At 52.0% G+C, this 25010-nt stretch overlaps 2 protein-coding genes across 2 annotated transcripts in view; both read right to left on the reverse strand.

The window, feature by feature from the left end:
- Positions 1-1247: 1247 nt before the first annotated feature.
- On the reverse strand, positions 1248-13472 carry LOC117880172 (kunitz-type serine protease inhibitor BmKTT-2-like). Its single transcript, XM_034776019.1, has 6 exons — positions 13466-13472; positions 13074-13106; positions 10727-10822; positions 8771-8887; positions 2988-3167; positions 1248-2796 (listed from the first exon to the last, which is right to left on the reverse strand). The coding sequence occupies exons 4-6, from the start codon at positions 8829-8831 to the stop codon at positions 2747-2749; spliced, it is 291 nt and encodes a 96-aa protein (XP_034631910.1). The 5' UTR covers positions 8832-8887; positions 10727-10822; positions 13074-13106; positions 13466-13472; the 3' UTR covers positions 1248-2746.
- Positions 13473-13794: 322 nt separating this feature from the next.
- Positions 13795-25010, reverse strand: part of COL7A1 (collagen type VII alpha 1 chain) — a 93857-nt gene continuing 82641 nt past the window's right edge. The window contains exons 98-115 of the mRNA XM_034775625.1: positions 24820-24891; positions 23819-23854; positions 22754-22813; positions 22179-22223; positions 22049-22084; positions 21457-21492; positions 20833-20889; positions 20027-20098; positions 19261-19332; positions 19039-19074; positions 18873-18953; positions 18402-18455; positions 17521-17574; positions 17373-17435; positions 16531-16593; positions 15380-15496; positions 14112-14189; positions 13795-13899 (exon numbers count right to left, since the gene is read on the reverse strand). Of these exons, the coding sequence (XP_034631516.1) occupies positions 13795-13899; positions 14112-14189; positions 15380-15496; positions 16531-16593; positions 17373-17435; positions 17521-17574; positions 18402-18455; positions 18873-18953; positions 19039-19074; positions 19261-19332; positions 20027-20098; positions 20833-20889; positions 21457-21492; positions 22049-22084; positions 22179-22223; positions 22754-22813; positions 23819-23854; positions 24820-24891 (1137 nt within the window). The remainder of the gene's footprint in view (positions 13900-14111; positions 14190-15379; positions 15497-16530; positions 16594-17372; positions 17436-17520; positions 17575-18401; positions 18456-18872; positions 18954-19038; positions 19075-19260; positions 19333-20026; positions 20099-20832; positions 20890-21456; positions 21493-22048; positions 22085-22178; positions 22224-22753; positions 22814-23818; positions 23855-24819; positions 24892-25010) is intronic.

Here is a 25010-nt window from a genome sequence, read left to right on the forward strand (position 1 = left end):
ATGTCTTCCCAGGCATAGTTCTTACTCTGTACTGTTCAGCCAGGCAATCTTTCAATAGCAAGAGACTGCCCCACCACACGAAGCCAGGCACTTTGTACCTAGACTCGAAACACCAGTCACATTTCCCTCAACTACACCTGTTTCAAGCCACTCCACAGGAACATGACTCGATGACTACAGAAACAATCTTTTAAAGTCACACTCTGGCTCCCTAACTTCTGTCCAGCCAGTGAAATCTGTCTGTGCCTGTGTCTTAGCCCAGGGTGTTCCCTCGTTAGCGATCATTACAATAACTGCATCAGATTCCAATTACTGCAGCTTTAAATGACACCTCCCTTGCATTCAGACACACAGACACATGTTGTATACATATATACACACACAGTGCAGCAATATATGGATATCATATATACACCCACCCATTGGAATGGTTTCAGATCTGACGGTTACCCTTGTTTCCCTTTTCAGAACAGCTGTGTAAAGATGGGAGGTTTGTAATGACACTTTACAGAACTGAAAGAGAGTGCGAGCATGTCCAACCGGGGGCACAGCGTTTTGGGTGGGGAAAAGGGTGATGGTATAAAACCGGGGTTGCAAACAGTTTTTACAAAGCTTTTTAAAATGCCGTATGATGGCAGGAACTTACAATAGCATAGCACCATCCTCAGTGTTTCCCTGATTATTCTCATAACATGGTTCAGCACCACTAGGTTCAAGAAAAGCATTGTTAAAATGGGTGTGGATCAATGTGCATCATCCAGACAAATCCACACGCGCGCACACACACGTACACAAACACACTCTGGCCTTTGTTTGGGTTTCTTCCAATACTGTCACTCTTGCTTGAGAATGTTGGTTACTGTTCAGCATTAAGGTGAAACTTCTTCAAATGAAATTTATTTTGGAGGAGGTGGGGAATGTCTCCTTTGACAGATTTGTTGCTCTTTCACAACTGCCTATGCCTCCCCCAGTGGCATAACAAGCACAGATGTTACAGCCTTAACCCCTGTGAAGCCCCCCCCCTGGAACCTGAGAGGTTAATTCAATTAGTAATTAAATAAAAATCATGATTTTCCAAATCCCAAGTCTCTACATGGTGTGAAATTTGCAAATGGTCCTGACTAGAGTTTATCTGGAATCCAAAATTAATTTTTACAACATCCTTATTTCTTTTCTTTAATTGGAGGTCTTGGATATTCCCAGGGACCTCTGTAAAATCACCTTTGCCTGGGCACAAAATTGCACCGGAGGTCCAGTCAGGTGTGAATTGAATTTCCCAGCTGTTTTATCCCAACTGAATGTTTGCAGACATCAAGCAGCACACAGTGCAGGGGAGCAGCACACGGGAGATGTAGCTAACATCCAGGATTTGGTGGAGGCCAACAGGAAAGTGCCTTTAACAAGCCCTACCCACTACCCTTAGTTACTATAAAATGGTTTGTTTGAAAAAAAAGGCAGAGATGATGGCGAATGGAGCATGCAAACAGTCTGGTCCTACCGGAGCATGGAGGTTTGAGACACCAACCAGGTCCTTTCCTTTGGCAAATCCTGTTCTGGAGCAGAACAGGTTTCTTGGGGATCCAGAGGGAAATGCATGGACCATGAGAGGGAGGCTGATCTCCGTTGCTAAGCAGTAAACCGTATTTTGCTATTTGCAACATGCTTGTCTGCGAGGGCTTCTGAGCATGGAGCTAAGAGAAGAGTTAGGCTGAGAATGGTGGAATTGCCTATAGAGAAGGTCCCTGGGCTCTGGCTCTTGCTGGGGCTTGAGGAGAACTGACACCTGGCCAATCTCTTCCAAGCCGTGAAATCGCATCTCTAAGACTCAAGGGCTGCCCAACTGGGTTGTATTTCCTCCTCTCGGATACAGTCCAAATGCCTGGGATATGCCAGGAGAGGAAGGCAGCCTGTATGTTCTATTCCTTTGGCAGCCCCAAGGGTGGAATTGCCGGCAGCCCCAAGGGTGGAATTGCCAACAGCCCAACGAGTCCCCCCAAAAGACAAACAGCAAGAGAAAAGAAAGCACAGCGTTACAAGCCACGAAGGAGCATTTCCAGTGCCTGGGGGATGGAAGGGGGCCGTTTCCACGCAGAAACCAAGATGATTTTACCCTTTGGAGAATTAACATCATGCAAACTTTGGCACTGAATCCAGGGGCTTTGTGCAATGATGCCATTCACAGCTCGGCTCACTGAGTGAGTGGTTCGCCAATTCCACAGGAGCAGTTTGGCTAGGAGACATTCAAGCTGGCTAGTCCATTTCACAACCAGGGGCCCACAGGCCTTTGAACCAGAAATAAAGCAAGTGGCAATATGAACAGGTTTGGACTGGCTAACGCATTCTGTGTGTTCTTAATCAGCATCAAATAAGTTAAAAAGCTCTAATTCAGAACTGTTGGCTTTTTAAAGAGGTTACAGATATTTTTTTCCATTTGATAAAAATTTCACCTTAATTTAAAAATAATAATAAAAAGTAAAACCAAGAGCAGCACAAACACTCATTGAGAAATAGCACCAAGTCTCTGCTCCAGCAAGCTGGCATGTGGGGCAGCGCTGCAGGGAGCAGAGATGGCAACAAGGAGAGTCTCAGACCAAACGCACCATGTGTGGCTGGGACCTGGGGCAGGCCCAGGGTAAGTTCCCCTGTAGGAGCCTGTAAGAGTCTTTCACTCAGAGGGCAGGTGGGGTCTTCTCTCCCTTTGGTCAGTTCCCCCTTGGACAGGGAAACCCCACTAAAACAGGGCAGTTTACGCATTCCTCTTCGTATCTGATGTGTTGTCAGCAGCAATTTGGGCATCTGCAGAGAAAGAGGAAAGAGCGGTAAAAGCAGACGACTAGGAATCAGGACTGCTACACCCCAGCATCTAAACACACTGGTGTTACAGCCTGCCCGTTTTCACCTACTTTCTGGGCTGAATCAGCACAAAGGGACATTTATTGTCCTAGATCTATTGGCAATGGAGAGGAGTGGCACTGCTGGTCCCCTACCTGAATCTGCCTGGTGCCTGCATTGGAGATCACAGTCCTCCTTGGTGTAGAAACGGTTGAGGTTCCCCCTGCAGCCACTGTAGACGAAAGGCCGGCACTCTGCCACTTTTTGGTTATAATACCACCTGAGTGTGAATCTGCTGCAGTCTCCCTCGTCCAGGGGCAAGCTGCATAGGTCAGCTGGGAGGGAAAAAAAAGTGAACAGACTTGCTGGTTAGGTTCCTTGGGGCTGAGAGAGAAAAGAGATCAATGCTTAAAAATCTCCTCTGACATCATACCTAGGAAATCATCATCATCAGAAGACATTAGGATGCCTCTTGCCCTTCAGAACCCAAGGCAAACCCCCAGTAAGGTACAGCTAGAGAGAAATGGAAAGGAGCCAGATGGGGCTGGCAGTTTATATGTGAACGGAAGACACTTAAACATTTTGCATTGGTCATACCTCTGTGGAAGGGGAAATTGAGGCATACCACCTCATTGATTTAATGGCTGAATGCCAAACTGATTCAACTCTGGAAGGCACTGATATCTGCAGTGCATTCATACCAGCTGAAAGGGAAGATGTGTTGTCTGTGCTGAAAAACCACAACGTATTTTCTAACAAGCCAGGGCAGACACACTTGGCTGACTCAAAATCATTAAAGAAAGACCACAGCCACCTCCCAGCAGATCTACAGGGCTACTGGCAAGGTGCAGGAACAAATTTGTACAGAAATACAAAGCATGTTAGACCTGGGAGTAATTAAAGAGTCTGACAGCTTTTGGGCATCACCTGTGGTCTTGGCCCCTAAGAAAGATATCACTGTAAGGTTTTGTGTTGATTACAGATAACTCAATGTGGTCACAGTACCAGATGCTTATCCTAGGTCTAAAATAGAGGATATGCTAGATATCTTAAGCAAAGCTAAATATCTCAGCTTTTTTGATTTGGTAGAGGTTATTGAAAGATTCCCTTAGATGAGGCTACACAGAATGATGCCGCTTTTATCACCGACCTGGCTCTCTGAGTTCACAAAGTTACCATTTGGGTTAATTAATGCAGGGGCCACCTTTCAGAGGCTGGACAGCCAAGCGTTAAATGGTTCACAGAGGTTTGCAAGGGCCTATGTCAATGACATTGCAATGTTTGGCAACATTTGTGCTGATCACAAAAAAAAAACCCCCCACAAAAAAACACTTACAAATGGTGCTGTCAAAGCTCAAAAAAGGGAGGCCTACCCATAAAAGTTTCTTAAGTGTCAAATTGGAGCAGTCAGAGTTCCTTTTTTGGGACACTAGGTACGGAGAGGTCAAATATCCCCATAACCCTTGAAAGTTGAAAGCACAGTAAATTGGTCTATACCCCAAACCAAAAAACAGGTTCAATCTTTCATAGGTCTGGTAAACTATTACAGAAGGTTTGTGTATCTGCAATCATAGGTCTATGTAAAAAGACAAAATCTGATGAAGTTGTATGGACAAGGCATGATAAGAGAGTTTTGATAAGCTACAGAAAGTCTTGTCTGAAAAAGCCTCTTCTAGCTGGTCCAGATTTTGATAAAATGTTTGAACTGTGCACAGATGCATCAGACCCTGGGTTAAGGGCTATCCTGATGCAGACAGGGGAAAACAACAAGAAACACCCCATTGCTTTCTTAAGCAAGAAATTGACACGCATTGAACAAAATTATTCTGTCATAAAGAAAGAATGTTATGCAATTGTGTAGACAGTCAAGCAGTTTAGGCCCTATCTTTTTAACAGGAAGTTCAGAGTTTTAAAGAATCATTATCCATTGATCCGGTTAAACTAAATTATGGCTCAAATTCCAAGCTTCTGCACTGGAGATTTATACTACAAGAACTTGATGTGGAGATTGTACATACCAAGGGAGAAGAAAATATGGTGGCAGATGCCCTGTCCGGGAAAGAGGGCCCTGACCTGCTGTCTCCAGGTCAGCCAGTGGCTAACCCTACTGCAGGTTTGTAAGGATGGAGGTCTGATGGAATACACCCCTGTATTTACACCCTATGCACTATTGTAATAGTCTTTGTATAAGGTATGCCTTGTGAAGTATCATTTCAAAACTCAATTTGCCGGTCAGTACTGTCCAGATAAAATACATGTGGCAATACTGTACGTGAAGTTGTAAGTGTGACACTACGCCCCATATTTGTCATAGTAATATTATCATGATATGATTATGGCATAATTATGATGCATTTTGTACAAGATGGGTCATGTAAGGGGTCATTGGAAAAGTTATAATTTGCTGGATATGATTATCCTATTTGTATGCATGTATCATTTTTGTATCTGAAGTGACGAATATTGATTATGGATCTGTATTTCAAATGGGCTTACTCTGGAAAACACCCACAGCCAGCCTTTCAGGTACAACAATGAAGAAACCTGACAGTTAATGGCTTGTCAGCAAAGACAATGGGCTGTGGCATAGCTAAACCTTCCTGGGGATGTTTCAGCCAGCCTGTAAGAATGGCTTCTATGACTCTGCAAGGGCATGTGACCAGACCACATTTCTTTGGACTCCATTTTGGGTTCCTGTATTTTTCCACAAACTGGGCTGGGAACTGTTTTTGGCACAAAGGGTTCCTGCCATATGGAAAAGCTATATAAGGCAGGGAGCGACATCATCTGTTGTTCTTCACTCCCCCACAACTCAACACCTGAGAGAAGCTCCGAAAGAACTTGGAACGGGGGTGGGGATCCCAAGCTGCAAAGCAAGTGCAGCCTGTGCCTTGAGAATCTGCAAGCCTGCTTGTATCATCAGCCAGGGTGAGAAATTGTTAATTCAAATCCTATCCTTCCAATATGTTAAGCGTAGTTTGTGTTTTTGTTAATTTACTAGATCATCTGCTTTGATCTGTTTGCTATCACTTAAAATCTATCTTTTTGTAGGTAATAATCTTGTTTTAAATTTGAACCTAAACCAGGGTGCCTTTAAGAGTCTGGGGAAAATCTCAGCTTAGTTACCACAAGTGTGCATATTCCTCTCCATACGGAGGGAGAGGCGAACTGAGTAATAAATTCATACTGGTCGGGATTTTGACCCTGGCAGGATGGTACAGCTCCTTGGTTCTAGGCTGGGAGTAATCTTGGCTATAGCCTTTCTATTGTTGGTTCATGCAATGGCTGGTCAAAGCCTGCATGTAACTGCAGCTTGGCGTGTCCCTGCCAGTGTAAATGCTGGTGGAAGTGTAAGACCTGGAGTGGTCTAGAGCTTGTCAAGTGTGAGAGGGAGCCCAGGCTGGTCAGTCAGAGGGCTCAGGGGTACCCCAGTTCCAGGTGGCACTCCAGGGGGAACCCATCACAATAAGGTTCCCCTGTATCACATTAAGAGTGCATGTTCAAGAACCGTGTAGCACCAAACTGGTCTGTTTGGAACAAAGAAGTGTATGTTTGCCTTAATTTGCATTTAAGCAATAAACAGAGTCATCAAGCAGGAAGGGAAAACAAAGAAAGCTCAAACATGTAGGAAAAACAGCAGGGAACATCCTGCCACACAGACTCTGTCTCCTACTTCTCAGCTGGAAAATGTTTTTCAAGAGAAGAACAAACTATAAAAAGAAGGGGAAAACGCCCCAGGACACCTCCCCTCTTTCTCTCTCCCTCCGTCTGTCTCAAGCATTGCATCTAAGATGACAAAGAAAAACAGCTGTTGGACTCTGGGGGTGGGGCATGTTAACATTGCTGGAAGCATGCGGTGAGAAATTTTGCTTGAATTTAATATAGTTTGTTAAGTTAGGCACTAGTAGGCGTTTTATCTTTATTTCTCTGGTAACCGTTTCTGACTTTTATGACTCATTACTTGTACTCACTTAAAATCTATCCCTTTGTAGTTTATAATCTTGATTTACTGTTTTATCTAATCCAGTGTGTTTAAATTGAAATGTCTGGGTAACTCTATTTAAGATAATAAGCCGATATATTATTCCCTTAAAGGAATAAAGGACTTAAAATATTTGTACCGTCCAGGAGAGGGCTGGGCAGTACAGGACATACATTTATGGGGGGAAATCCAGGACTGAGGGCACGTTGGTCACTCTGCAGTAGAACCAAAGCTGGTGAGAGCCAGGATATAACAGGCAAGGTGTGGCTTGCATGCTGTTTGGCTGTTTGTGAGCAGCCCAGGTGGGAGCTACTTCAGCAAGGCATTGTAAGGGACACAAGGGTGACAAAGGCCCCCACTGGTCTGAATTGTATCCCTGTATGTCACAATATCGTCTCACCCAAACCTGAAGGTCAGTATCTGGATTCTATGCTGGCACTATGGCAGCACTTTAGATAGCGTTGTCAGTCCTGAACCCTGATACGAAGATTTGCATCTGCTGGATAAACCATCAGCTCTTGAAAGCCCTATGTGATCCATCCATATGCTTCAAACCTTGTACTGGATTGGTGGCTGAAGCATTGTCATTAGGAGTTGGTAAAGTCATGTGCGTGACTGCTTCCTGCAGTGAGGCTGCCTGGCATGTGAGGTGGGAACAGGATACGGAGCCTTTCACCTCTCACTCACTGTGCCCAGCCTGGCCCAGTGGAAGCTGTTACCATCTGAAGGCTGTTTGGCGGCCTATGTGAAACAAGTGGGGGGGGTCTCTGTCCAGTTCTTAGTGGACAAGCACCCACAAAACAGAATCACAGCACAGCTGGCAAACATTTCCCTACTTGATCTCACTTGTGACCGAGAAGCCAACGGCTCGTTGGGCTATGGAGACTGAACTCCTTCTTGGGCACAACAAAAGTGGCCTCTCCAGGAAAAAAGGCGGGATCCTCCTGTTAAATATGCTTGGTGATAGCATTTTATGTGAAACCTCAGCTTACGTAGCCTGCATTTAAAATTCAAAAATCATGTGCATTGTAATTGCTATTTAGTAAAATCAACTCTTGTAATACAGCAACAAGGTGGACACCTCCAGTATCAATGGGGCAGAAAATAAGTCCTTGAAACCTTAAAGAGGTAGAAAGGAAGCTTTTATGCCCTGCTTTGAGACATGTAAGAAATATGATTTAAGAGCTAGTTGCCTAGATTCTTGTAGGTGAGCCCAGGACTTAGCCATAATGTTGGCACGGACAGTAGATGCCACATCCAATGGGAAGCATGATGACTTTGAAATTGCCATTTATGGAGACCTCACTGAATGGTGTTGGATAATCAGGAGAGAAAAGTCTTCTCTCTAAAGTCTGAAGCTGCTGATTTTCTATAAGGCTATTTGGGTGTGGAAATTTGGAACCAGTGGTCCTTGGAGGTATTTCACAAGGGTTCCAGGACCTTGCTGGCCTTCCCTGTCTCATAAAAAGTAGATCCCAACAGAAAGCTCCAGCAAAAAGGAGGACCACAAGGTTGCCACCAGGAGAGGAGACAGCATAGCAATGATGTACAATAGTTAAGTTCTGAAGGATTTTCAAGCAACTCTGCTACTTTCGTGTTGCCATTTCTCCCCATGCAAGTTGGGACCCCATTTTTGTGACTTCCGATCTCGAGTTGAAAGGGCAGGTGACCTGTGCATGGTGTGACAAGGGAGAGGGCTTTGTTACAGTTCAGGGGAGCCAGCATCTTCCACCTTTCAATCCTGATACTTGTGGGTAGGGGAACCAGACAGCAAGTGTGAAAAATCGGGATGGGGGTTGGGGGGGTAATAGGAGCCTATATAAGAAAAAGACCCAAAAATCTGGACTGTCCCTATAAAACCAAGGCTGCTGCTTTTTCTCTGCTCCCCTCCACCCCCGAGAGTCTCATGGCAGGTCTCATTTTCCTCAGAGCTGTCGGAAGGTTAAGGAAACTCACCATCGCTCAGCATGGTGCTCTCTGTCCCATCAGCTTCCAGGCCCTCTTCGTAGTACTCCATTGCGTAGACATGCTCATACTCAGGGTCATTTGTGTTCACAACACGCACCTCGTCCCCTGGAAAATAACACCGGCCATATGAGAAGGGCCACGGGACAGGGAAGTGCAGGGTGGGAAGGGCAGGTGGATGGGGTCACTGGGCTTGTTGGGCGAGCCATGTGGGAATTCATCCCTCACCATTCCTAGGATGACGACAATTGGCCTTCAGCTTTGATTCTGGGAGCGGCTGATGAAAATGGCAGATTCAATAACAGGCTTGGTCAACATGCCACTGAATTGCCCCGCTGGTGCACTGGCTTGTTTGCACAAAGGTAGCCGGGGGGGAGATGAGTTGGCTGCCCTGCCCAGTGACTAACTGTACCACAGTGGTCACTTGCCTGAAGGTGCAGTGTCACAGCACAGGGAACTGTGTGGCTAAAGCTACCCTAGAAAATGTTGTGCTCATTTTACTGGAATGGTCACTATGGCTGGAAAACGGATACAAAATGTTCTAGAGCAGACAAGGGGTGTATGGGGGCAGGGCACAGGAGGAGCAAAGAGGTTGTCACCGAAAATGCTAACAATTAAATAAATGGGGAATGAACACACTCCCTGGAGCCTTATCTCTGCAAATCTCTCTGTGCCCTACCTCAGTGGGACAACAGAGAAGCTGGAAAAGGAGCTAGAGCAGGGGTGGCCAACCTGAGCCTGAGAAGGAGCCAGAATTTACCAATGTACATTGCCAAAGAGCCACAGTAATACGTCAGCAGCCCCCCCCTCAGCTCCCCCACATGCTCCCAGTGCCTCCTGCCCACCGGCAGCCCCGCCAATCAGTGCCTCCCCCTCCCTCCCCACAGCTCCCGATCAGCTGTTTCATGGCGTGCAGGAGGCTCGGAGGGGGAGAAGCGAGCGCATGGCAGGCTCAGGGGAAGGGGTGGAGTGGGGGCAGGGCCTGTGGCAGAGCAGTGAGCACCCCCTGGCACATTGGAAAGTTGGCGCCTGTAGCTCCAGCTCCGGAGTTGGTGCCTATACAAGGAGCCTCATATTAACGTCTGAAGAGCCGCATGTGGCTCCGGAGTCACAGATTGGCCACCCCTGAGCTAGAGGGAAGATTTGTGCCACCTTCACTTACTACTGGATGCAATTCAGGTGTAGATGTTTACCCACCAACCTATGCTGCTTTACAGTTCACTTTCAACCAGCTGTGCTGTAGCATCCGGCCAATCAATCCTTCCAGTCGTTCTACACATTTGCCTTCACATTCCCATCATTCTTCAGACATACCCTCTTCCCATACCTTTTACCCCCTCAACCTGTGAACCCATCCATTCATCTACTCTCCATCCATAGTCACTCATCCATGCCCCGGTCGTCCCGGACATTCACACATCCGTTACATCACATACCCTTCCATAAACCATGCGACTATCCTGCAGATAGATATCCAACCCATACACTTACTCCTCTACTCAGTCACTGTTTATTTTTCCATGAACCTACCCACTCATCCTGAGCACCTCGTGCACTCCAGCTGTTCGATAAACAACACTCCTTTCATTCTGCACATCACTCTCACTCGCCTGTCCCTCTGATCAGTTGATCCAAAGGTGGTTGGCGGTTGACGACATAGCAAAGACATCATTGCGAGAACGCAGATGCCTTTCATTAAGTCATAATACAATGGCCCATACCTAGGTGCATCTTAGCATTAAGGTAGTAACAAATAGCTAGAACTCTACTTTTAAATGGCCTGCAGCTGCCTTAGGTTCTCTGAGTTACTGTTACAGAAGGCGGGTATTGCAATCACTTGGTACCTGCAAGTGAAGGACACTGTAATGGCAAAGCTTCCATGCAGGACTCACAAAGACAGCACCGGAGAATGAGTATTATGACAGGGCACAAAGAGACAAGACTCACCCTCCTCTTCTTCAGCGTGTGACAACTTAAGCACAGGGACTAGATGAGCATTAACAGATGGGAATGGTTGGGTGGATGGATAGTTGGGGAGAAGACCTAAGAGAGGCAAGGACACAGCACAGACATCAAACAAGACATGAAAATGACTGACATGGCTCCCCTCCCCCCGACAAGCCACAGGCCAATGCTCAAGAGCAGCATCAGCCCTGTCCACTTCTAGGGCTGCTAACAGCCAGTCAGACATGGTGCAAAACTAGCATTGCGTTGGAGACCTATGGGAGGAAATAGCCATTATGAAGAGAAGCACCATAGACTGGCAGGTCTGGACCACCTCTTGCAGCCCGCCATTGGACACTGCACAACAGCACTTTGTCTGCATCAGCCCTGGCTTGTGGCATAATCATTACAGTTGTATCCTCCTGCCTCTGATGGGACAGGACCTCCTGGGACATGGGCTATACAGAAAAATTCACCCTACCTACTCCACTGCAAGGGGATGGCAATATAGATGCTGGAAATACCAGCAGAAAGAGATCTGAAGGCAGGGTGCTTGCACAAAGGGAGATATATTCTCTTCGGATTCCCTTCATCCTAATCCACCCCATCCCCTCAGTAGAACTGGGGCAGACATGCTCTTGAACACAGTCCTTGGTGGGTTAGAGTTTGAACGATATACAAAAACAACGAGGCAGCTGCTAGTCAAACACCAATGGAGGACAAGACAAGACACAGACGAGCACAGCACAGGTCTTCCCAGATATGAGGCAGGCTCACTCACAGCTCTGGATGAGGCATGTGGTCACAGATTCTACACACAAATAGGAAGGTACTACAGGAATGCTGAGAAGCCCCTGAACACTGTGCCCTGTACGAATGACGCCTCTGATACTAAATTCAGCCTTTTCCCAGCTTGGTACAGCCTGCTGGGTCTGGCTGGAAACGGTGTGGAATTATCTACTAGAAGATAATCTCTCTCACTCTCTCTCGCCATTCAAGGATGGAGTCTGCTTGGCTCTGCTCTGGGCGGGTTTGGCATGGGTGGTTTAGAAAGATGCTCTGCTTTCTCGATCACCTGTTCTGCCGTGATCCTGATTTCCTCTGGTATTTCTTCTTCCTCTCCTGGAAGATTTATGTCTGTTCCTTGCATGTGTCCCCCATCCTCCTTTGAGAACAATCAGGCAAATAATTCATTTCATGTTTGCCCAAACATTACCTACCTCTGCGTCATAGCTCCTCCTTGCCAGGCTTACGCTGCTGGCTGCCCCGCTGGCCTCCTCTTCCCTACAATCTTCAGCTGTTCTTTGACCATTTCTAGGAACCTGCTATGAGACCCTCCTTCCTTCTTCCCCTTTGCTTTCCTCACCAGCCCTCTCTTTCCTTCCCTTCCTCCACTGATCCATACCAGCTTTAGCGCTTGTGCAGGAACGGATCTCACCCTGGATGAATCTGTCAGTGTCCTTGTGCCATCTTATTCTCCTTACTCTAGTGTATTGGCTACAGTGATTTCTCAGTCCTGGCTTGCACAGTAACTGTTCTTTTACAAGCTTGTTACCATGTATTTGGTGCCTTGGTATGACAAGTATTGGCTTTTCCAGGCACGACTACCCATACATTACTGTGCCCACTGGCAGTCTGTCCAAAGTGAGTCGGGGAGAGCCGCATTGGATGCTGGGTCCAGAGAAGGGATGGCTGCTGTGACTCTCTTTCCTAATCTTGGTGTAGCATGTCCGATGCTGTCTCAGGTTGGGGACGCCCAGTGCAGCACTCGCCTTTTGCGGTCAGATGCCTGGCCATGCATTCCTGTCCGGCCTCTGGAGCTCTGCTTTGAGACTGCCCTATTGGCAGTTCTAAGCTTGGCGTCTACTGAGTGCTCCTTGCCTACAGGGATTCTCTCCCTGGTGCTACCCCCTCAGAATCCCCACTGCACTCACTGACACCCCGAGTGTTGCCAGACTTGAGACCTTGCTGAGGAATGTTTCAAACTGCAGCATGTCACTCGTCACCTCTTCTGCCCTTGCTACTCCAGCTTCCATTATCTCCTGCTCCTGGCTTAGCCAGTCACCCTCAGTGACAGCTCCCCTACCAACCCAGCCACTCTTGCCAAGTCTCCAAGGGCTCATTGCCAAGCCAGCATCTCCACAGGGCTGCCTCTTCTGTTGGCAATCTGCCAACCTGGCCAGTCCTACAGGGCTGAGCTAGCTGCATGTGACCTTCCAGCAGGGGCCAAGCCCCTTTCGTGAAACCTGCTACATATCTGGGAGAACGGACCTGCTCGTCAAATGACAGGGCTGCTGCTGCTCGGCACTGCAAACTGGGATTACAGGGTGCACAAGAAATCAGTGCTTACGTGGTTCAGAAGAGGAGAGCTGCCCTCCGCAAGCTGTGTGGAGAGAAAGAGAGAAAAGAGGAGGTTAATCCATGGGGAAAGCCTTCTCCAGCATCCTGGCACTTGGCACAGACCTGCCCCGCCACCAGGTACCAGGAAAGGGACAGAGAGCCAGACTAGACTGATAGGCCCCTAACGCTCGCATGGGGTTGGCCCATTGTACTCTGAACACCTCCAGATGTGGGAGTCATGGCACATGCAACGTCACCAAAAGAAGGGGAGAGGAAGGGGCAAAGGGACAGAGGGCACAGGAGGAGACCGCGAAGGGGATGATTCTGTAGCGATAAGCAATCAGAGCTGTGGTGCTGCTGAGAAGTCAGTTAGCCCCAAGTGGAAGGTGAAGCCTCACTTACCGCAGTGCTGATTGCTTATCGCTACTTTTTTTTTTTTTTTTTTTTGTTCCTGCAGAGAAAACCAAGAGAATGAAGAGAGAGGGAAGAGATGTCTTCCGGCCCCCCCAGCCCACCATGAACCTGTCTCAGCTGCTCTGGGAATCACTGGGAAAAGAGCAGTCTCCCCCCACTCCAGCAATCCAACACTTGAACCAGACCTGGAGGGAAACTGTAAAGGGGAAAAGGCCTCGAGCCTGCCATGCAGGAAGGCAGGACTCAGGGGCCAGTCCCAGCCCTTGGGAGGGGGAAGTATCCCACTGCTCTGACTGCGCAATAGCACTGATGTGTTGTCATTGTGGGTCAGGGCTTTGCTCCAAGACCTCAGGGAGCTCTCTTCTCACCGTCATGCCAGGGTCCCCCTTCTCTCCTCTCGAGCCTTCAAGTCCTGGATTCCCCTGAAAACAAGCCAAATAGGAAATCAAGAGGCATGCTACGTGGTCAGCAACCCCTGAGCCACCCACCCTCCGCAGAACCCTGGCAGCCCCCTAGGAAGCTCTCCTCTTCACCTGACGGGGGTGGGGTTCAAGGTACAGCGAATACGTACAGGCAGAGCCAAGCATTCGACCAGGCAATGCACATCCAATGGGTCAGAAATATGCTTACAAACCTGATCTCCTCTCTCTCCTGGAATCCCAGGGACACCTCGGGTCCCTACAGTTGACTCCCCTGGGGGGCCTCTTTCACCCTGCAGCAGGAACATACACACTGAGACACTGGCCGGAAAGGGGAGTTCTAGGATTGGGCAGTATCCCAGAACCAGATCTACCATCCTCCCTATGCCCCAGAGCTCCGTCTTGTAGGGAATGGGGCTGTTCCCTAGACGCGACTCTAAACGAGCTGGTACGCCTGACAGTCTCACTTACTTTGAGAGAGATTTCTCAGCCGCTTCCAAAACATTAGACCCTTCTGCTTTCATCTCCCTCTCCCCAGTGAGAAGTTCTCAAACGTGGGTCCTCGTGCCCTTGTAGGTGAGAACTGTCCCCTAGGGGAGCAATCCGATCTGAGCAAAGATGCAGCACTGGGGGGAAGACACCACACACGGTGCCCTCGGGCTGGGTTCAGGGCAGCCCTGAAGCTGATCTTGTGCATGAATGGGAGGTCATGAAACAGCAGTGCTCCAGAACAGAGCCAGAATGAATACACTGCACCCCTGCGGGGTGCCTGCCAGCTCAGGGCCAGAGGCATGCTGCAGCATTCATTAATGAAGCCCACTGCCCCTTTAGGGCGAGGAAATCATCCCAGAGATACAGAGAGAGGTTACGAGACTGACCCAAGTCAAAGCGTGAGCCAGTGACAGAGCCAGGAATAGACCTCAGACTCCTGAGGCCCAGCTCCCTGCTCTAACCAGTGAGCAACACTGCCTGTCACTCCAACAGCCTCTGCACATCACTCGCACGGCACCGTTCATAGATTCAGAAGGTGGATGGAGCCGATCCTGCTTAAACAGAGTCTAACTACCATCTCCTCGCTGCCTGCTAACTGCAGCCAGGTCCGGGGCCCTCCTCACTGGCCTGGGATGGGGATATGACCAGGCAGAACTGAAACAGATGGGAGGGGAAGGGGAACTGCTTTCTCCACCCTGCGCCTGCCAAGGGACCCCTGCAAGCTCACTCTCTCCCTTCAGGTGGTCTCTTGCTCCTGAGTGCTGCACAGAAAAGGGGCTGCTGCTCCCCCTCAGACACTGGTCCCTTTGTTGTCAGGGCTGGGAGTGCACTGGGGTTTGGGGTCCAGTTTTTGTTTCCTTGTGGAATTCCAGAGGCAGCAAGAGACAGGAGCTCGCCACCTGCTGGCCATTCAGAGGGCAACACTGCCCTGGTCGGGAGGGGTAGGTAGAAGCTGTAGGGAAATGGCCATGCACAGGGAAGAGGTTCTTACCTTCTGCCCTTGAATCCCCTCAGGGCCCTTAGGGCCAACACTACCTGGGGGGCCAGGTGGGCCAGGTGCTCCATCATTGCCCCTAGGGCCTGGGGAGCCAATAATGCCTGGAGTACCCTGAGAAAAGAGGCAGGGGTTAGGAAGGGCACGACCCACACAGGGCAGTACAAACTGGGAGTGTGACAGACTGGCACCTTGGCCCACACCAAGTCAATCTCCCGCAGCACTGACCCGCTCTGTACCATTTGAGATAGGCATCGTCTATTGACAGACATGTGGCCAACTCTCACAATTTCATCATAGTAGCATACCTGAGGGTTTTCTTAGAACCCCAGCTCCTGAAATTCTGTGATTACGTGAGAATTTCAACTTGCATTTTAAAAGAATGAGCGTCTCGCCCTCCTGGTCACAAAGAGAAGCTGAAAAATGTGTCCTGAGTGCATCCTTAAGGCCCCCAAACCAGAAGGTAAAGAACCCAACATGTAGTCATTTAAAAAAAAAGTCAAATTTTCAGCCAATCTTGAGATTTTTTTTAGGGCTTGACTCCTGATTTGTGAACACTTGGGGTTGGCAATACGGCATAGATGCTCTACCCCATCCCCCTCAAGGTGCAGGACAGCAGTGGATCTGTGGGGAGATGCCAGACGGTACCAGTTGTCAGTGGGAGAATTGCAGATATTCTCCACCAGGCCTGCAGGGCTGCGACTGCTCTCACCAGCTGGGAGTTCTAACAGTGAACTGACCCTGCTCCAGTCCCACTTTTGCTACAGCCTGACGCACCGGTTCTGCCGTGCCAGAATCCTTTGGAAGGGAGGATGCTGAGGAGTTTCAAGTCAGTGCTGGGACCCTTGTCTTGGTTAGAAAATCATGGTTCTCCAGTTGGCCGGGCATATCCTTACACCCTACAGGACACATCAGTGTCCGGTTCTGGTTAACAGGCAACAAGCTACCGATGGTCAGTGTCTGAAAACTGTCCAGCAATTGGCAAGTCGGGGCACCAGAGCTCTGCCATCATGCTGGGGTTTGCCATAGCAGCAGAAGGCTCCTGTGGGGAAGTTACCAAACTCCTAAGCACTTAGGGATAAGCCCTGATCCCACTAACACTAGCTTCAAGGGCCCTGGAGTTTGGCTCTTAGTGAAGCAGAACTCACCCGGTCTCCTTTCTCTCCCTGGTCTCCTTTGGCTCCCTGCTGACCATCAAATCCCCTGTCACCCTGGGAAGGCAAAGAACAAGGTGGTTTTTCTAGGGAGATTTGTGGTAGGGACACTGGCGGATTACAGTTTTGTGGAGCCAGAGCAGGCCACCCCTTCTGCCTGCAGTACCCTGCCCCGCCCCGGTGCTCCTGCCAGGGAGCAGGGTTGGGGCGCAGGGGCTTGTCCCACTCGGCCAGCCCGACTCTCCAGCCAGGGAGTGGGCTCAGGGACTTGCCCCACTCTGCCGGCCTGGTGCCCCAGCCGGGGAGTGCTGTTGGGGTGCGGGGGCTTGCTCCACTCCGCAGGAGTGCCGGGCGGGAGGAGCAGGTCAGGGCACGGGGTCACCCATTTTCCAGGGCCCCCCCAATTGACCAGGGTCCCTGGGAACAGGCCCCATTGGCCCAGTAGCTAATCTGCGACTGGGTAGAAGTGTCAGGTGAGCTTGGGCCCCAAATTTCAGGTTTGTATAGAGAGTAACAGCAGTTAGATCGGAAACATCATGTCCCAGCATCTAATTACTTCCCAACGCTCAGGACTGAGTGCACTGGAAAGGTCTGTAGAGTCATCTTAATGAGGAGCCGCTGGCAGCTTTGGTGCCTCTATTAGCAGCACTGGAGAAATCCCACTGTCTGCACATATCATGGGCACGTGCCGTGGCACACTATCAACTAACAGTCAGCGAGGCAACTCCGGCCAAGGAAGGCCAGGATCTGAAGAGGGCGATCAGCAAGCCCCTCAGCAGCCCCTCATCCACAGGCCTCGCTCCACCCCCCAAACATTATTGCTCCTTAATCCCTACCTTGGGTCCCATGAGACCTTCTTTCCCCGGGATTCCTGGGGTTCCAGGCATGCCCAGCTCTCCCTAGGAAAACAAACCAGATGTTCATTCTGGCCAGTCCAGGTGTGCTCACTTCACATTGCCCTTGGAGCAAGCTGGGTGCACTTACCAGCTCGCCCTTCCTTCCTGGAAGTCCCATTCGGCCTGGAATCCCCGGCTCCCCCTAGAGGAGACAGAAAGATACATGGGTCAGTGGGAGACAGCAGGGTAACAGGGAACCAGCCCGGACAATGCCCTGGCCCCGCCATGCTGGGCTCGTGCCTACAGCACAGACTGCTTCACTGATGGAGTTATACCTAGCCCGTGGCATCCTCCTCCACTCCAAGGGAAGCCAGTCCACTGAGCAGTGCTCGGGGCGATGCCACACAGCTCTGCCCGCCCATGGACTCACCCCTCCTGAGGTTCAGTTCCGGTTGGGGGTTGCTGCGTCGTACAACACTAGGGCTCCAAAGGGGTGGGGTTGAGGGTCCCCCCGCCTTCTCAAACTCCTCAGTAGCCTCCACAGCAGTCCTGGGCCCTCCAGTGCCACAGGGCTGATACTTGGGGCTTCTCAAAGGCCCCTCCCTCATCCGCTACACAGACCTCACTGGTGGCTCAGAGGGCCAGTGCTGGTCTAACGGAGCTTAGTTCCATAGCACCCCAGCCAAGTGACGTGACCAGGCTGCCCTGGGGGTGAGACTGGGCCCAGAGTAGCCCCACTGGCTTCTACCAGATGGGGACTGAACTGTCTCCACTTCCCATAAGCCTCTTGGCCCCCCAGGGCAGCCTTTATTCCCTTAGAAGCCCTTAAGCATCAGGCATTTCCTCAGGGATCCGTTCAACTCTGTGGGGAGCACAGGGCTCTTGGGAGGCTCCACTGGCACATCCCAACGCACTGCAGTCCCACCTTCCGTTAGCGTGGTGGCTCTGCCGCCTCTGGATCCAAGTGTCCCCACCTCTGCTGACTGGCTGGAGACAGGGGGTCAACTGTGCACACCCATGAACACTCACCTTCTCCCCCTTATCTCCATCCTGGCCACAGGCACCTTTTGTTCCCCGATCCCCCTGCAGTGAAGAGAGAAGTCACAACACAGCTCTGTGACCCGCTTCGCCACTATTCCCTGGGGCAGGGGGCTGGTTTTGCAGGCAGGGTCTATGCTGGGTATCAGTTATCAAGGGGGAGAAATTCAGGCTATCAAGGCCACCAATGTCTTGCAGCGGATGCCACCGAACCCATTCCTGGGAGGCTACACTGCATCCAAGCCCATTCCCAGGGGCTAATTGGTGGCTTGGGGGTTCCCTGACACTGATCCTGAATGCACACGGGGGGGGGGTTCCTCTCTCCCAAGGTGCTTGGCCCCAAGACACTGCCGTGAGTGGGCTCAGCTTCCCTCTGGTCTGCCCTAAGGCTACGTCTGGCCCAGACAGGCAGGCGCTCTCAGGTCACAGGAGGACAGACAGACAGACTAAGGAAATGCCCACCTTAGGGCCTCGCATTCCCAGTGGCCCGATGTCCCCTTTCTCCCCTCTGGATCCTGGGATTCCATCCTTTCCTGGCAGGCCCTGGAGAAAGAGGAAATACAGAGTGACTTTCGGGCTTTGCTCCCAGGCAATGGGCGAGAAACAGCAGCAAAAGAAAGTTCCTCACCGACTCTCCGGGGTCTCCCGATACGCCAACTTCACCCTGGAAAGGAAAAGACACTGGGTCAGGGCCGGAGGGGCTGGGTGCCGGAGTGACGCCCGCAGGTACATGCCAGGATCGGGACAGCAGATGGTCTAGCAGGCCTGTGTGCACACGCACCTGCGGGCACACCTACATCTGAGCACGAGTGGCATGTGCAGGGCTGGGCGCACCTGTGGCTATTCTTACCTTCTGCCCTCCGGGACCACGTGCTCCTGGGAAGCCTGTGGAGCCCTTCTCCCCTTGCTCGCCCCTTCCTCCCTGCGGGTGAAAGCACAGATCAGTGCACAGCCTGAGGAAAGCGCCCCCTGCTCCCAGCAGGCAGCTGGAGGGACAGAACCAGCCTCTGAAATTATATTAGGTTCTAACAAAAGTTCCCCAAATGAGAGAAACAAAATGTCCCTGATTTGCTTCCCCCATGGCAGTGACTCACTAGCCAACTCCCCTCCACGTCAGACTGATGCACCTCCGGGAAAGGAGGTGTCCAGGGACCACTCTCCGCTGAGCACCCCCACCACTGCCAGTGGCATAGGGGGGCTGGCGCTGGCCAGGACGGGGTGCCCCTGAGCCATCAGCAGAGTATAACGCATGCTGGGACGGAGCCTGGTCCATCACATCTCGGCCTGTTCTCCTGCAGTGTCCAGTGACTCGCCCCTCTCTCATCCTCCTCCTCACCAGTCTCTGTTCCATAACCGGGCCCTGCAGCTCCCACTGACGCCAGCCTAAAGCCCCTCCTCTCTCAATGGCTGCGCTCACAGCAAGCAAAGGGCACAAAGCATCGAGCTCCTAGCTCCTTGGGCTGGCTGTGCTCCACAGTGCCCAGTCATCACAGCACCTGCTCTCGGTCATGCCAAGCCTCCAGTGCTCTGTGGCTTCTCCCAAGCCTCTGGGACAACTTTCAGACAGGCATGCTCCCGTACCCACCTGCCTGTCCTCCAGCTGCTCACTCACGTACCTTCTCTCCTGGGAGGCCCGGGTCACCCTTGTCGCCTTTTTCCCCTTCCATCCCCTTCAGACCGCGGTCTCCCTGGGCAGGGGAAAGAGCGGAAGGTGCAGGGTATCAGTCCCCTGACAGCACAAGGAGGATGACCCATGGGCTGGGATTCAGAGAAGAGCAAGGCACGAATTGGGACTGGAGGGGAGATTCCTGGGGTGGAGTCTGGTCTGTCTGGCTAAAGGAACGTGGGGACTGGGGTGAGGGGATACACAGGAGAAATGTCTGATGAGATCTGGGGTGTGAACCTTAAGGCAAGAGGGGGTCGTGGGCGGGGCGGACCTAGTAGCTACAGGCTCAATAGCAGGAAACACCTCCAGGCTGATAAATCTCAAAGCATCCTGGGAGCAGCCCACTCTGGCCCCTGGGCAACGGGACCTTGCAGCGGTTTTCAAACTTTCTGAGCCGAGCCCCCCCTCCCCCATTTTGAGTTATAATACCCAGACAAAAATAGACAATACATGCCCCTCCCCACTAGGGTTTTCAGGGTGGGGGAAGGCGCGTGTGATGGGGGCCGAGCCAGCACTGGGCGCAGAGGCTGCTTGGAGTGGAATCAGCGCAGCCATGGTGGATGTTGACACTGACCTGCAGGCTGGGTGACCCGCTGAGGTGAGTCAGGGGGTGGAGATGGTGTGGGGCTGGCTTGAGCCCCACCGTGCAGGGCTGGCCTGGTGTCGATGCTCACCCTCCCAAACATTCCTCCACACCCCCCTAGGGAGTGCACTCAACAGTTTGAAAACCTCTGCTCTATGGGGTAGGGCTCTTACCGGCTCCCCCTTGCTTCCCCGGACTCCAGCCGGCCCCTCCACAATGATGGTATCACCCTGCACACAGGGGGGAAAAAACCACACAGCAGCCAATGAGAGCTCAAAATAAACCACTGACCCATGCTGCAGTTTGCAATCCTATGGGTTTAAACAGAGTCATGTGCCCAAGGACCATCTGCTGGCCATCAAGCCAGTCAAGAGTCCAGCTTCCCACCCTGCCAGGGGTCTCACCGCAGCAAGGGCAGGTCCAAGGATTATACAGCCCAGTGGCAAGAACCCTGCGGGCTGCCACACAGGGACACAGGCAGAGGTTACTGGAGCAGCCCCAGGGCTAAGGAGTGTCCGGTCGGGGCATAGCCAAAGCTGGCCACTAGCACTGGAAAGGTTCACGTGGGGTGGACGTGCTGTGGCAGCATTTGGTTAGGTTGCAATTGGGCACAAGCGCCTGGTGTGCAGGTGGCAGATGGAAACGCTCTGTGCCAGTGCAGAATTAGTCCCCTAAGGAAGGTGGGAGAGTGTGGCCCAGACACTCCCAGGTCTGAAGGCAAATGGGCCTTTCTGGTGTGGCAGTTGGGGCTAGTGGTCAGTCAATGAGCCCTAGCAGCGGGTAAATAAGGAACTCACCTTGTCTCCTTTGGGCCCCATAACTCCAACGTCTCCCTAGAAGGGAAGAGAGCATGGGTGGGAAACATGCCTCGCACAGGGACACGTGGGTCTCACGACTGTCAGGCCCCATTCCCACTACAGCCCATCAGGCCACTACCAAACCCGAGGGCCTCCCTCAGAGCAGCAAAGAGACCAGCCAGAACCATGACACTCAGAGGGGAGGAGAGTGGTTGGAAGGAGCCCCAACAGCCTAGGGGACCCCAAACCTAGGGAAGTTCATGGGGTCCTGAGGCATGAGTGGGGGGCGCAGGATCAGAGGGAAACGGGTTCACACCTGACTTTATTAGAACTGGGAGAAATGAGAGCAAGAGGGAGAACAAGCCATGAGCTCCCCTGGAGAGGAGACAGCCCTAGTCAGGCAGCAGCCCAAGCAGGCTGGGGGGTGAAATTCAGGGGCAGCTCTGGGCAATACCCTGACCCCACCCCATCAGAGTGGGATTGTACCCCATGGGCAAGTACTTGTACGTCAATAGCAGCCTGATGGAGGGGGAGGTGGGAGAAGACTCCCCTCCCCTGCCCCGCTCCCCCCCCACACCAGTAGGTTGCTTACTTTGTCACCACGCTCCCCTCGGTTTCCGGGAGGCCCCTAAAGGGAAAAGAGAAGGGGAGTCACTGGCGAGTGGGAGCCAATCCCAACCCCTGGTTAAAGGGCAAGGCAAGGGGAGGGGGAAGGTATTTACCGCAGGCCCACGATCTCCCTCCAGCCCTGGGCGCCCGTCTTCACCCTGCCGAGGAGGAAAAGGACAGTGAGACAGAGCACAGGCCCAGGGACAGGAGAGCTGGGCCCCGAGGGCACCGTGGGTCAATTCCATATCCTGCCATCCTGATCCATGGTGATGGCGGTGAGAGGCAAAGCCCCAGGGCAGTGACGTCGGCCTTGGGGAGGGTCCTGGGCACAGGATGCCTCCAGGGTACCCACGGGTGGGCTTTCCTCAGCCCCAGCCAGGGTGTGTGCCAAGGAGGGGCTCTCCTCAGGGAGATGGGCTCAAAAGGTCCGAATGTGTCTTCTCCATCTCTAATCTCCAAGACTGCTCCACATACGCCCTGCCCATGCAGGGCCGTGCCAGTATCCCAAAGCCACAAGGCCTGGTAGAGTCCCCAGTGCCGCAGGGGGCACATGCCATGCTCCCCAACACTGTACTACAGGCTGGAAAGCCTTTCTGGCCCCGCGGGATTGATGTGCTGTGCTGGGGAGAGGGGTGGGTTAGCAGGGTCTGCACTCACAGCTGGGGGAGACAGTAGGGGAGATACGTACCCGTGGCCCTGGGTCTCCTCGCTCGCCTCTAGGGCCCGGCTGTCCAACCCCCACGTTCCCCTACAGGGCAGAGAGACAGAGTGTTAGTGACCCTGTAGCTAATGGCAGCATTCTCTGAATGGACCGAGGTAAACGGCAATCCTGCATATCTTGCCCAAGCTGCCTGAGTTGGGCACTACCAGGGCCCTGCTGGATCCAGTCACTGGCTGCCCCTTTCCACGCCCTCTGCTGCTCACTTTGTCCCAGCTCTGGGAATCTCTAGCATCATGCTCCATGGGACACTGCCCTGCACTAGGGTTGCCAACCCTCCAGGATTGGCCGGGAGTCTCCAGGAAATAAAGATTAATCTTTAATGAAAGATTAAGTTATGTGAAAACCTCCAGGAATACATCCAACCAAAACTGGCAGCCCTACCCTGCACATACATGAGATTGCATGGCTTGACAACCAGACATGTGGCAAAACCAGAAAGCCATGGCCTCTCCTCGCTGCTCCCTTGGTGCTCAGAAGTTTCCATGTAGGGGGCAGGATCCTCATGTCACCTGTACCCCAGGGGTGCTGCTGTCTGTTGGCTGCCTGGCTCTGCTTGCACATGCCCTCGAACAGGGCAGGAGCACACTTGCTCCTCGGTACCTGTACTGTAACAGCATTGCCAGCCCCAGAATCAACCTATGGGGCCTGGCTCCACGGTCACTCCCCACAACAGGCTTCTTCAGAGACAAGCGACTGCACCAGAGGCAAGAGGAAGGGAAAAGGGCGGCCTTTGCAAATGGGTCAGAGATGCACTTGACCCCAAGGGCTCCACCTGTAGGTAGCTCTGAGATGTCCCTGTACCTCTGTCTATCAACATCACTAGCCCCGAAGCCGCACTGGGAGAGAAAAGTCTGGGTTCCTCCAGTGATACATCCCCCAAAGGAGACAGGTGTTATTCAAAGGCAACACGGAACATCCACCAAACAAGAAAAAAAACCCACTCTAGCTGGGGCCCTTGGAGAATACATGCTCTTCTCCCCCACTCCAGGAGCCGCAGGAGGCTGGTGCAATAAGGGTGAAACCAGAGCCTACCTTGTCACCCTTCAGTCCTGGGACGCCTTGTGCCCCCTGAAACCAGAGAGACAGATCAGTGTACCAGGCCCAGCCTGGGGGCCTCTGAAGCCATCCCCGGGGGTTTACTATATCACAGGATACAGAGATCAGTGCTGCCCTGGTCCAGGTGCCAACCACAATTACACCAGGGAGAGGGGTCAGACCTCGGCCATGTCACTCGTACTACTCACCTCGCTTCCCTTTCATTTGTCTGGCCCTGGGCAGCACTAGTGGCAACAGGGGGGTAACACGAGCGAACAAGGAGGCAGAGGGAGTTTTAGTTGAAGAAATGCAGATATTCATCTGTCCAGCCATCCCTCCCCGACCCCAACCCACTCAAGGGAATAGTTCAATGATACTCATGTAAGCCTCTCACCCAGCTCTGAATCTGAATGCAAAGCTGCTCTGGCTCCAGTCCACAGGGAAACCCCTAAGGGTGCCTGCACTGGCATAAGCAAGAGATTTTTCTGTCACCCAAAGGTGAACCCCATGCTTGGGGGTGGGGGCTGGAAGATCTCATACAATCTTGGGACTGTGTGTGCAAGTGATGAGCAAGAGTCACAGCTGTGTGTGCAAGCAGACAACGTGCCCCTGCTGTGGCAATGGCCCAAGTGTGTTAGACACCCAGCCCGCCTGCTTTTGGGCACTTGACCTTTGAAATCCCTCCCTTTGGAGCTGTGCAAAGTGGCGTTGTCTTGGGTTTTAATGGCCTCTTTCCTGGCCCAGGGCAGCTGCCTGTCACCCCCTGCACTGTTCGTTTGCTCCCCAGAGAGCTTGGCAGTTTGATTTCTCTTGTCAGGGCAGCAGGCTCTTTCCAGCACCCTGCCCAGTTCTCCCTCCCAGAGGCTGTGCAGGGCACCTACTGAGAGACACAGGGAAACGCTGAGTTAGGGGGAGCAATAGCTGCACCCCCTTGAAACCATCTTCCTCCTCCTGGCTACACACCCAGCACTCTTGGCCCCAGATGCCCAAACACTCACCGCTGGCCCTGGGGGCCCCGGCGGCCCTGGTGAGCCAGAGGTGCCGTCTCTTCCAGGGAAGCCAATCAAACCCTAGCAGGAAAAATACATCAATCAAGAGAGGCCTTGGCCACGGTGAGGCCCCACTTCACAGCTAGTGAAGGCCCAGGAGTGGCCTTCGCTGTAAAGGGAGCACAGTTAAGGCCTCTCCA

This window comes from Trachemys scripta, chromosome 7 (genome assembly GCF_013100865.1).
Source record: "Trachemys scripta elegans isolate TJP31775 chromosome 7, CAS_Tse_1.0, whole genome shotgun sequence".
NCBI lineage: Eukaryota > Metazoa > Chordata > Testudines > Emydidae > Trachemys > Trachemys scripta.

Coding starts and splice junctions, on each gene's coding strand:
- LOC117880172 (XM_034776019.1), bottom strand. CDS start 8,831: ATGGAGTACTACGAAGAGGGCCTGGAAGCTGATGGGACAGAGAGCACC. Junction 3,168..8,770: donor GAGCACCATGCTGAGCGATG/GTGAGTTTCCTT, acceptor TTTCCCTCCCAG/CTGACCTATGCAGCTTGCCC. Junction 2,797..2,987: donor CAGGCACCAGGCAGATTCAG/GTAGGGGACCAG, acceptor CTTTCTCTGCAG/ATGCCCAAATTGCTGCTGAC.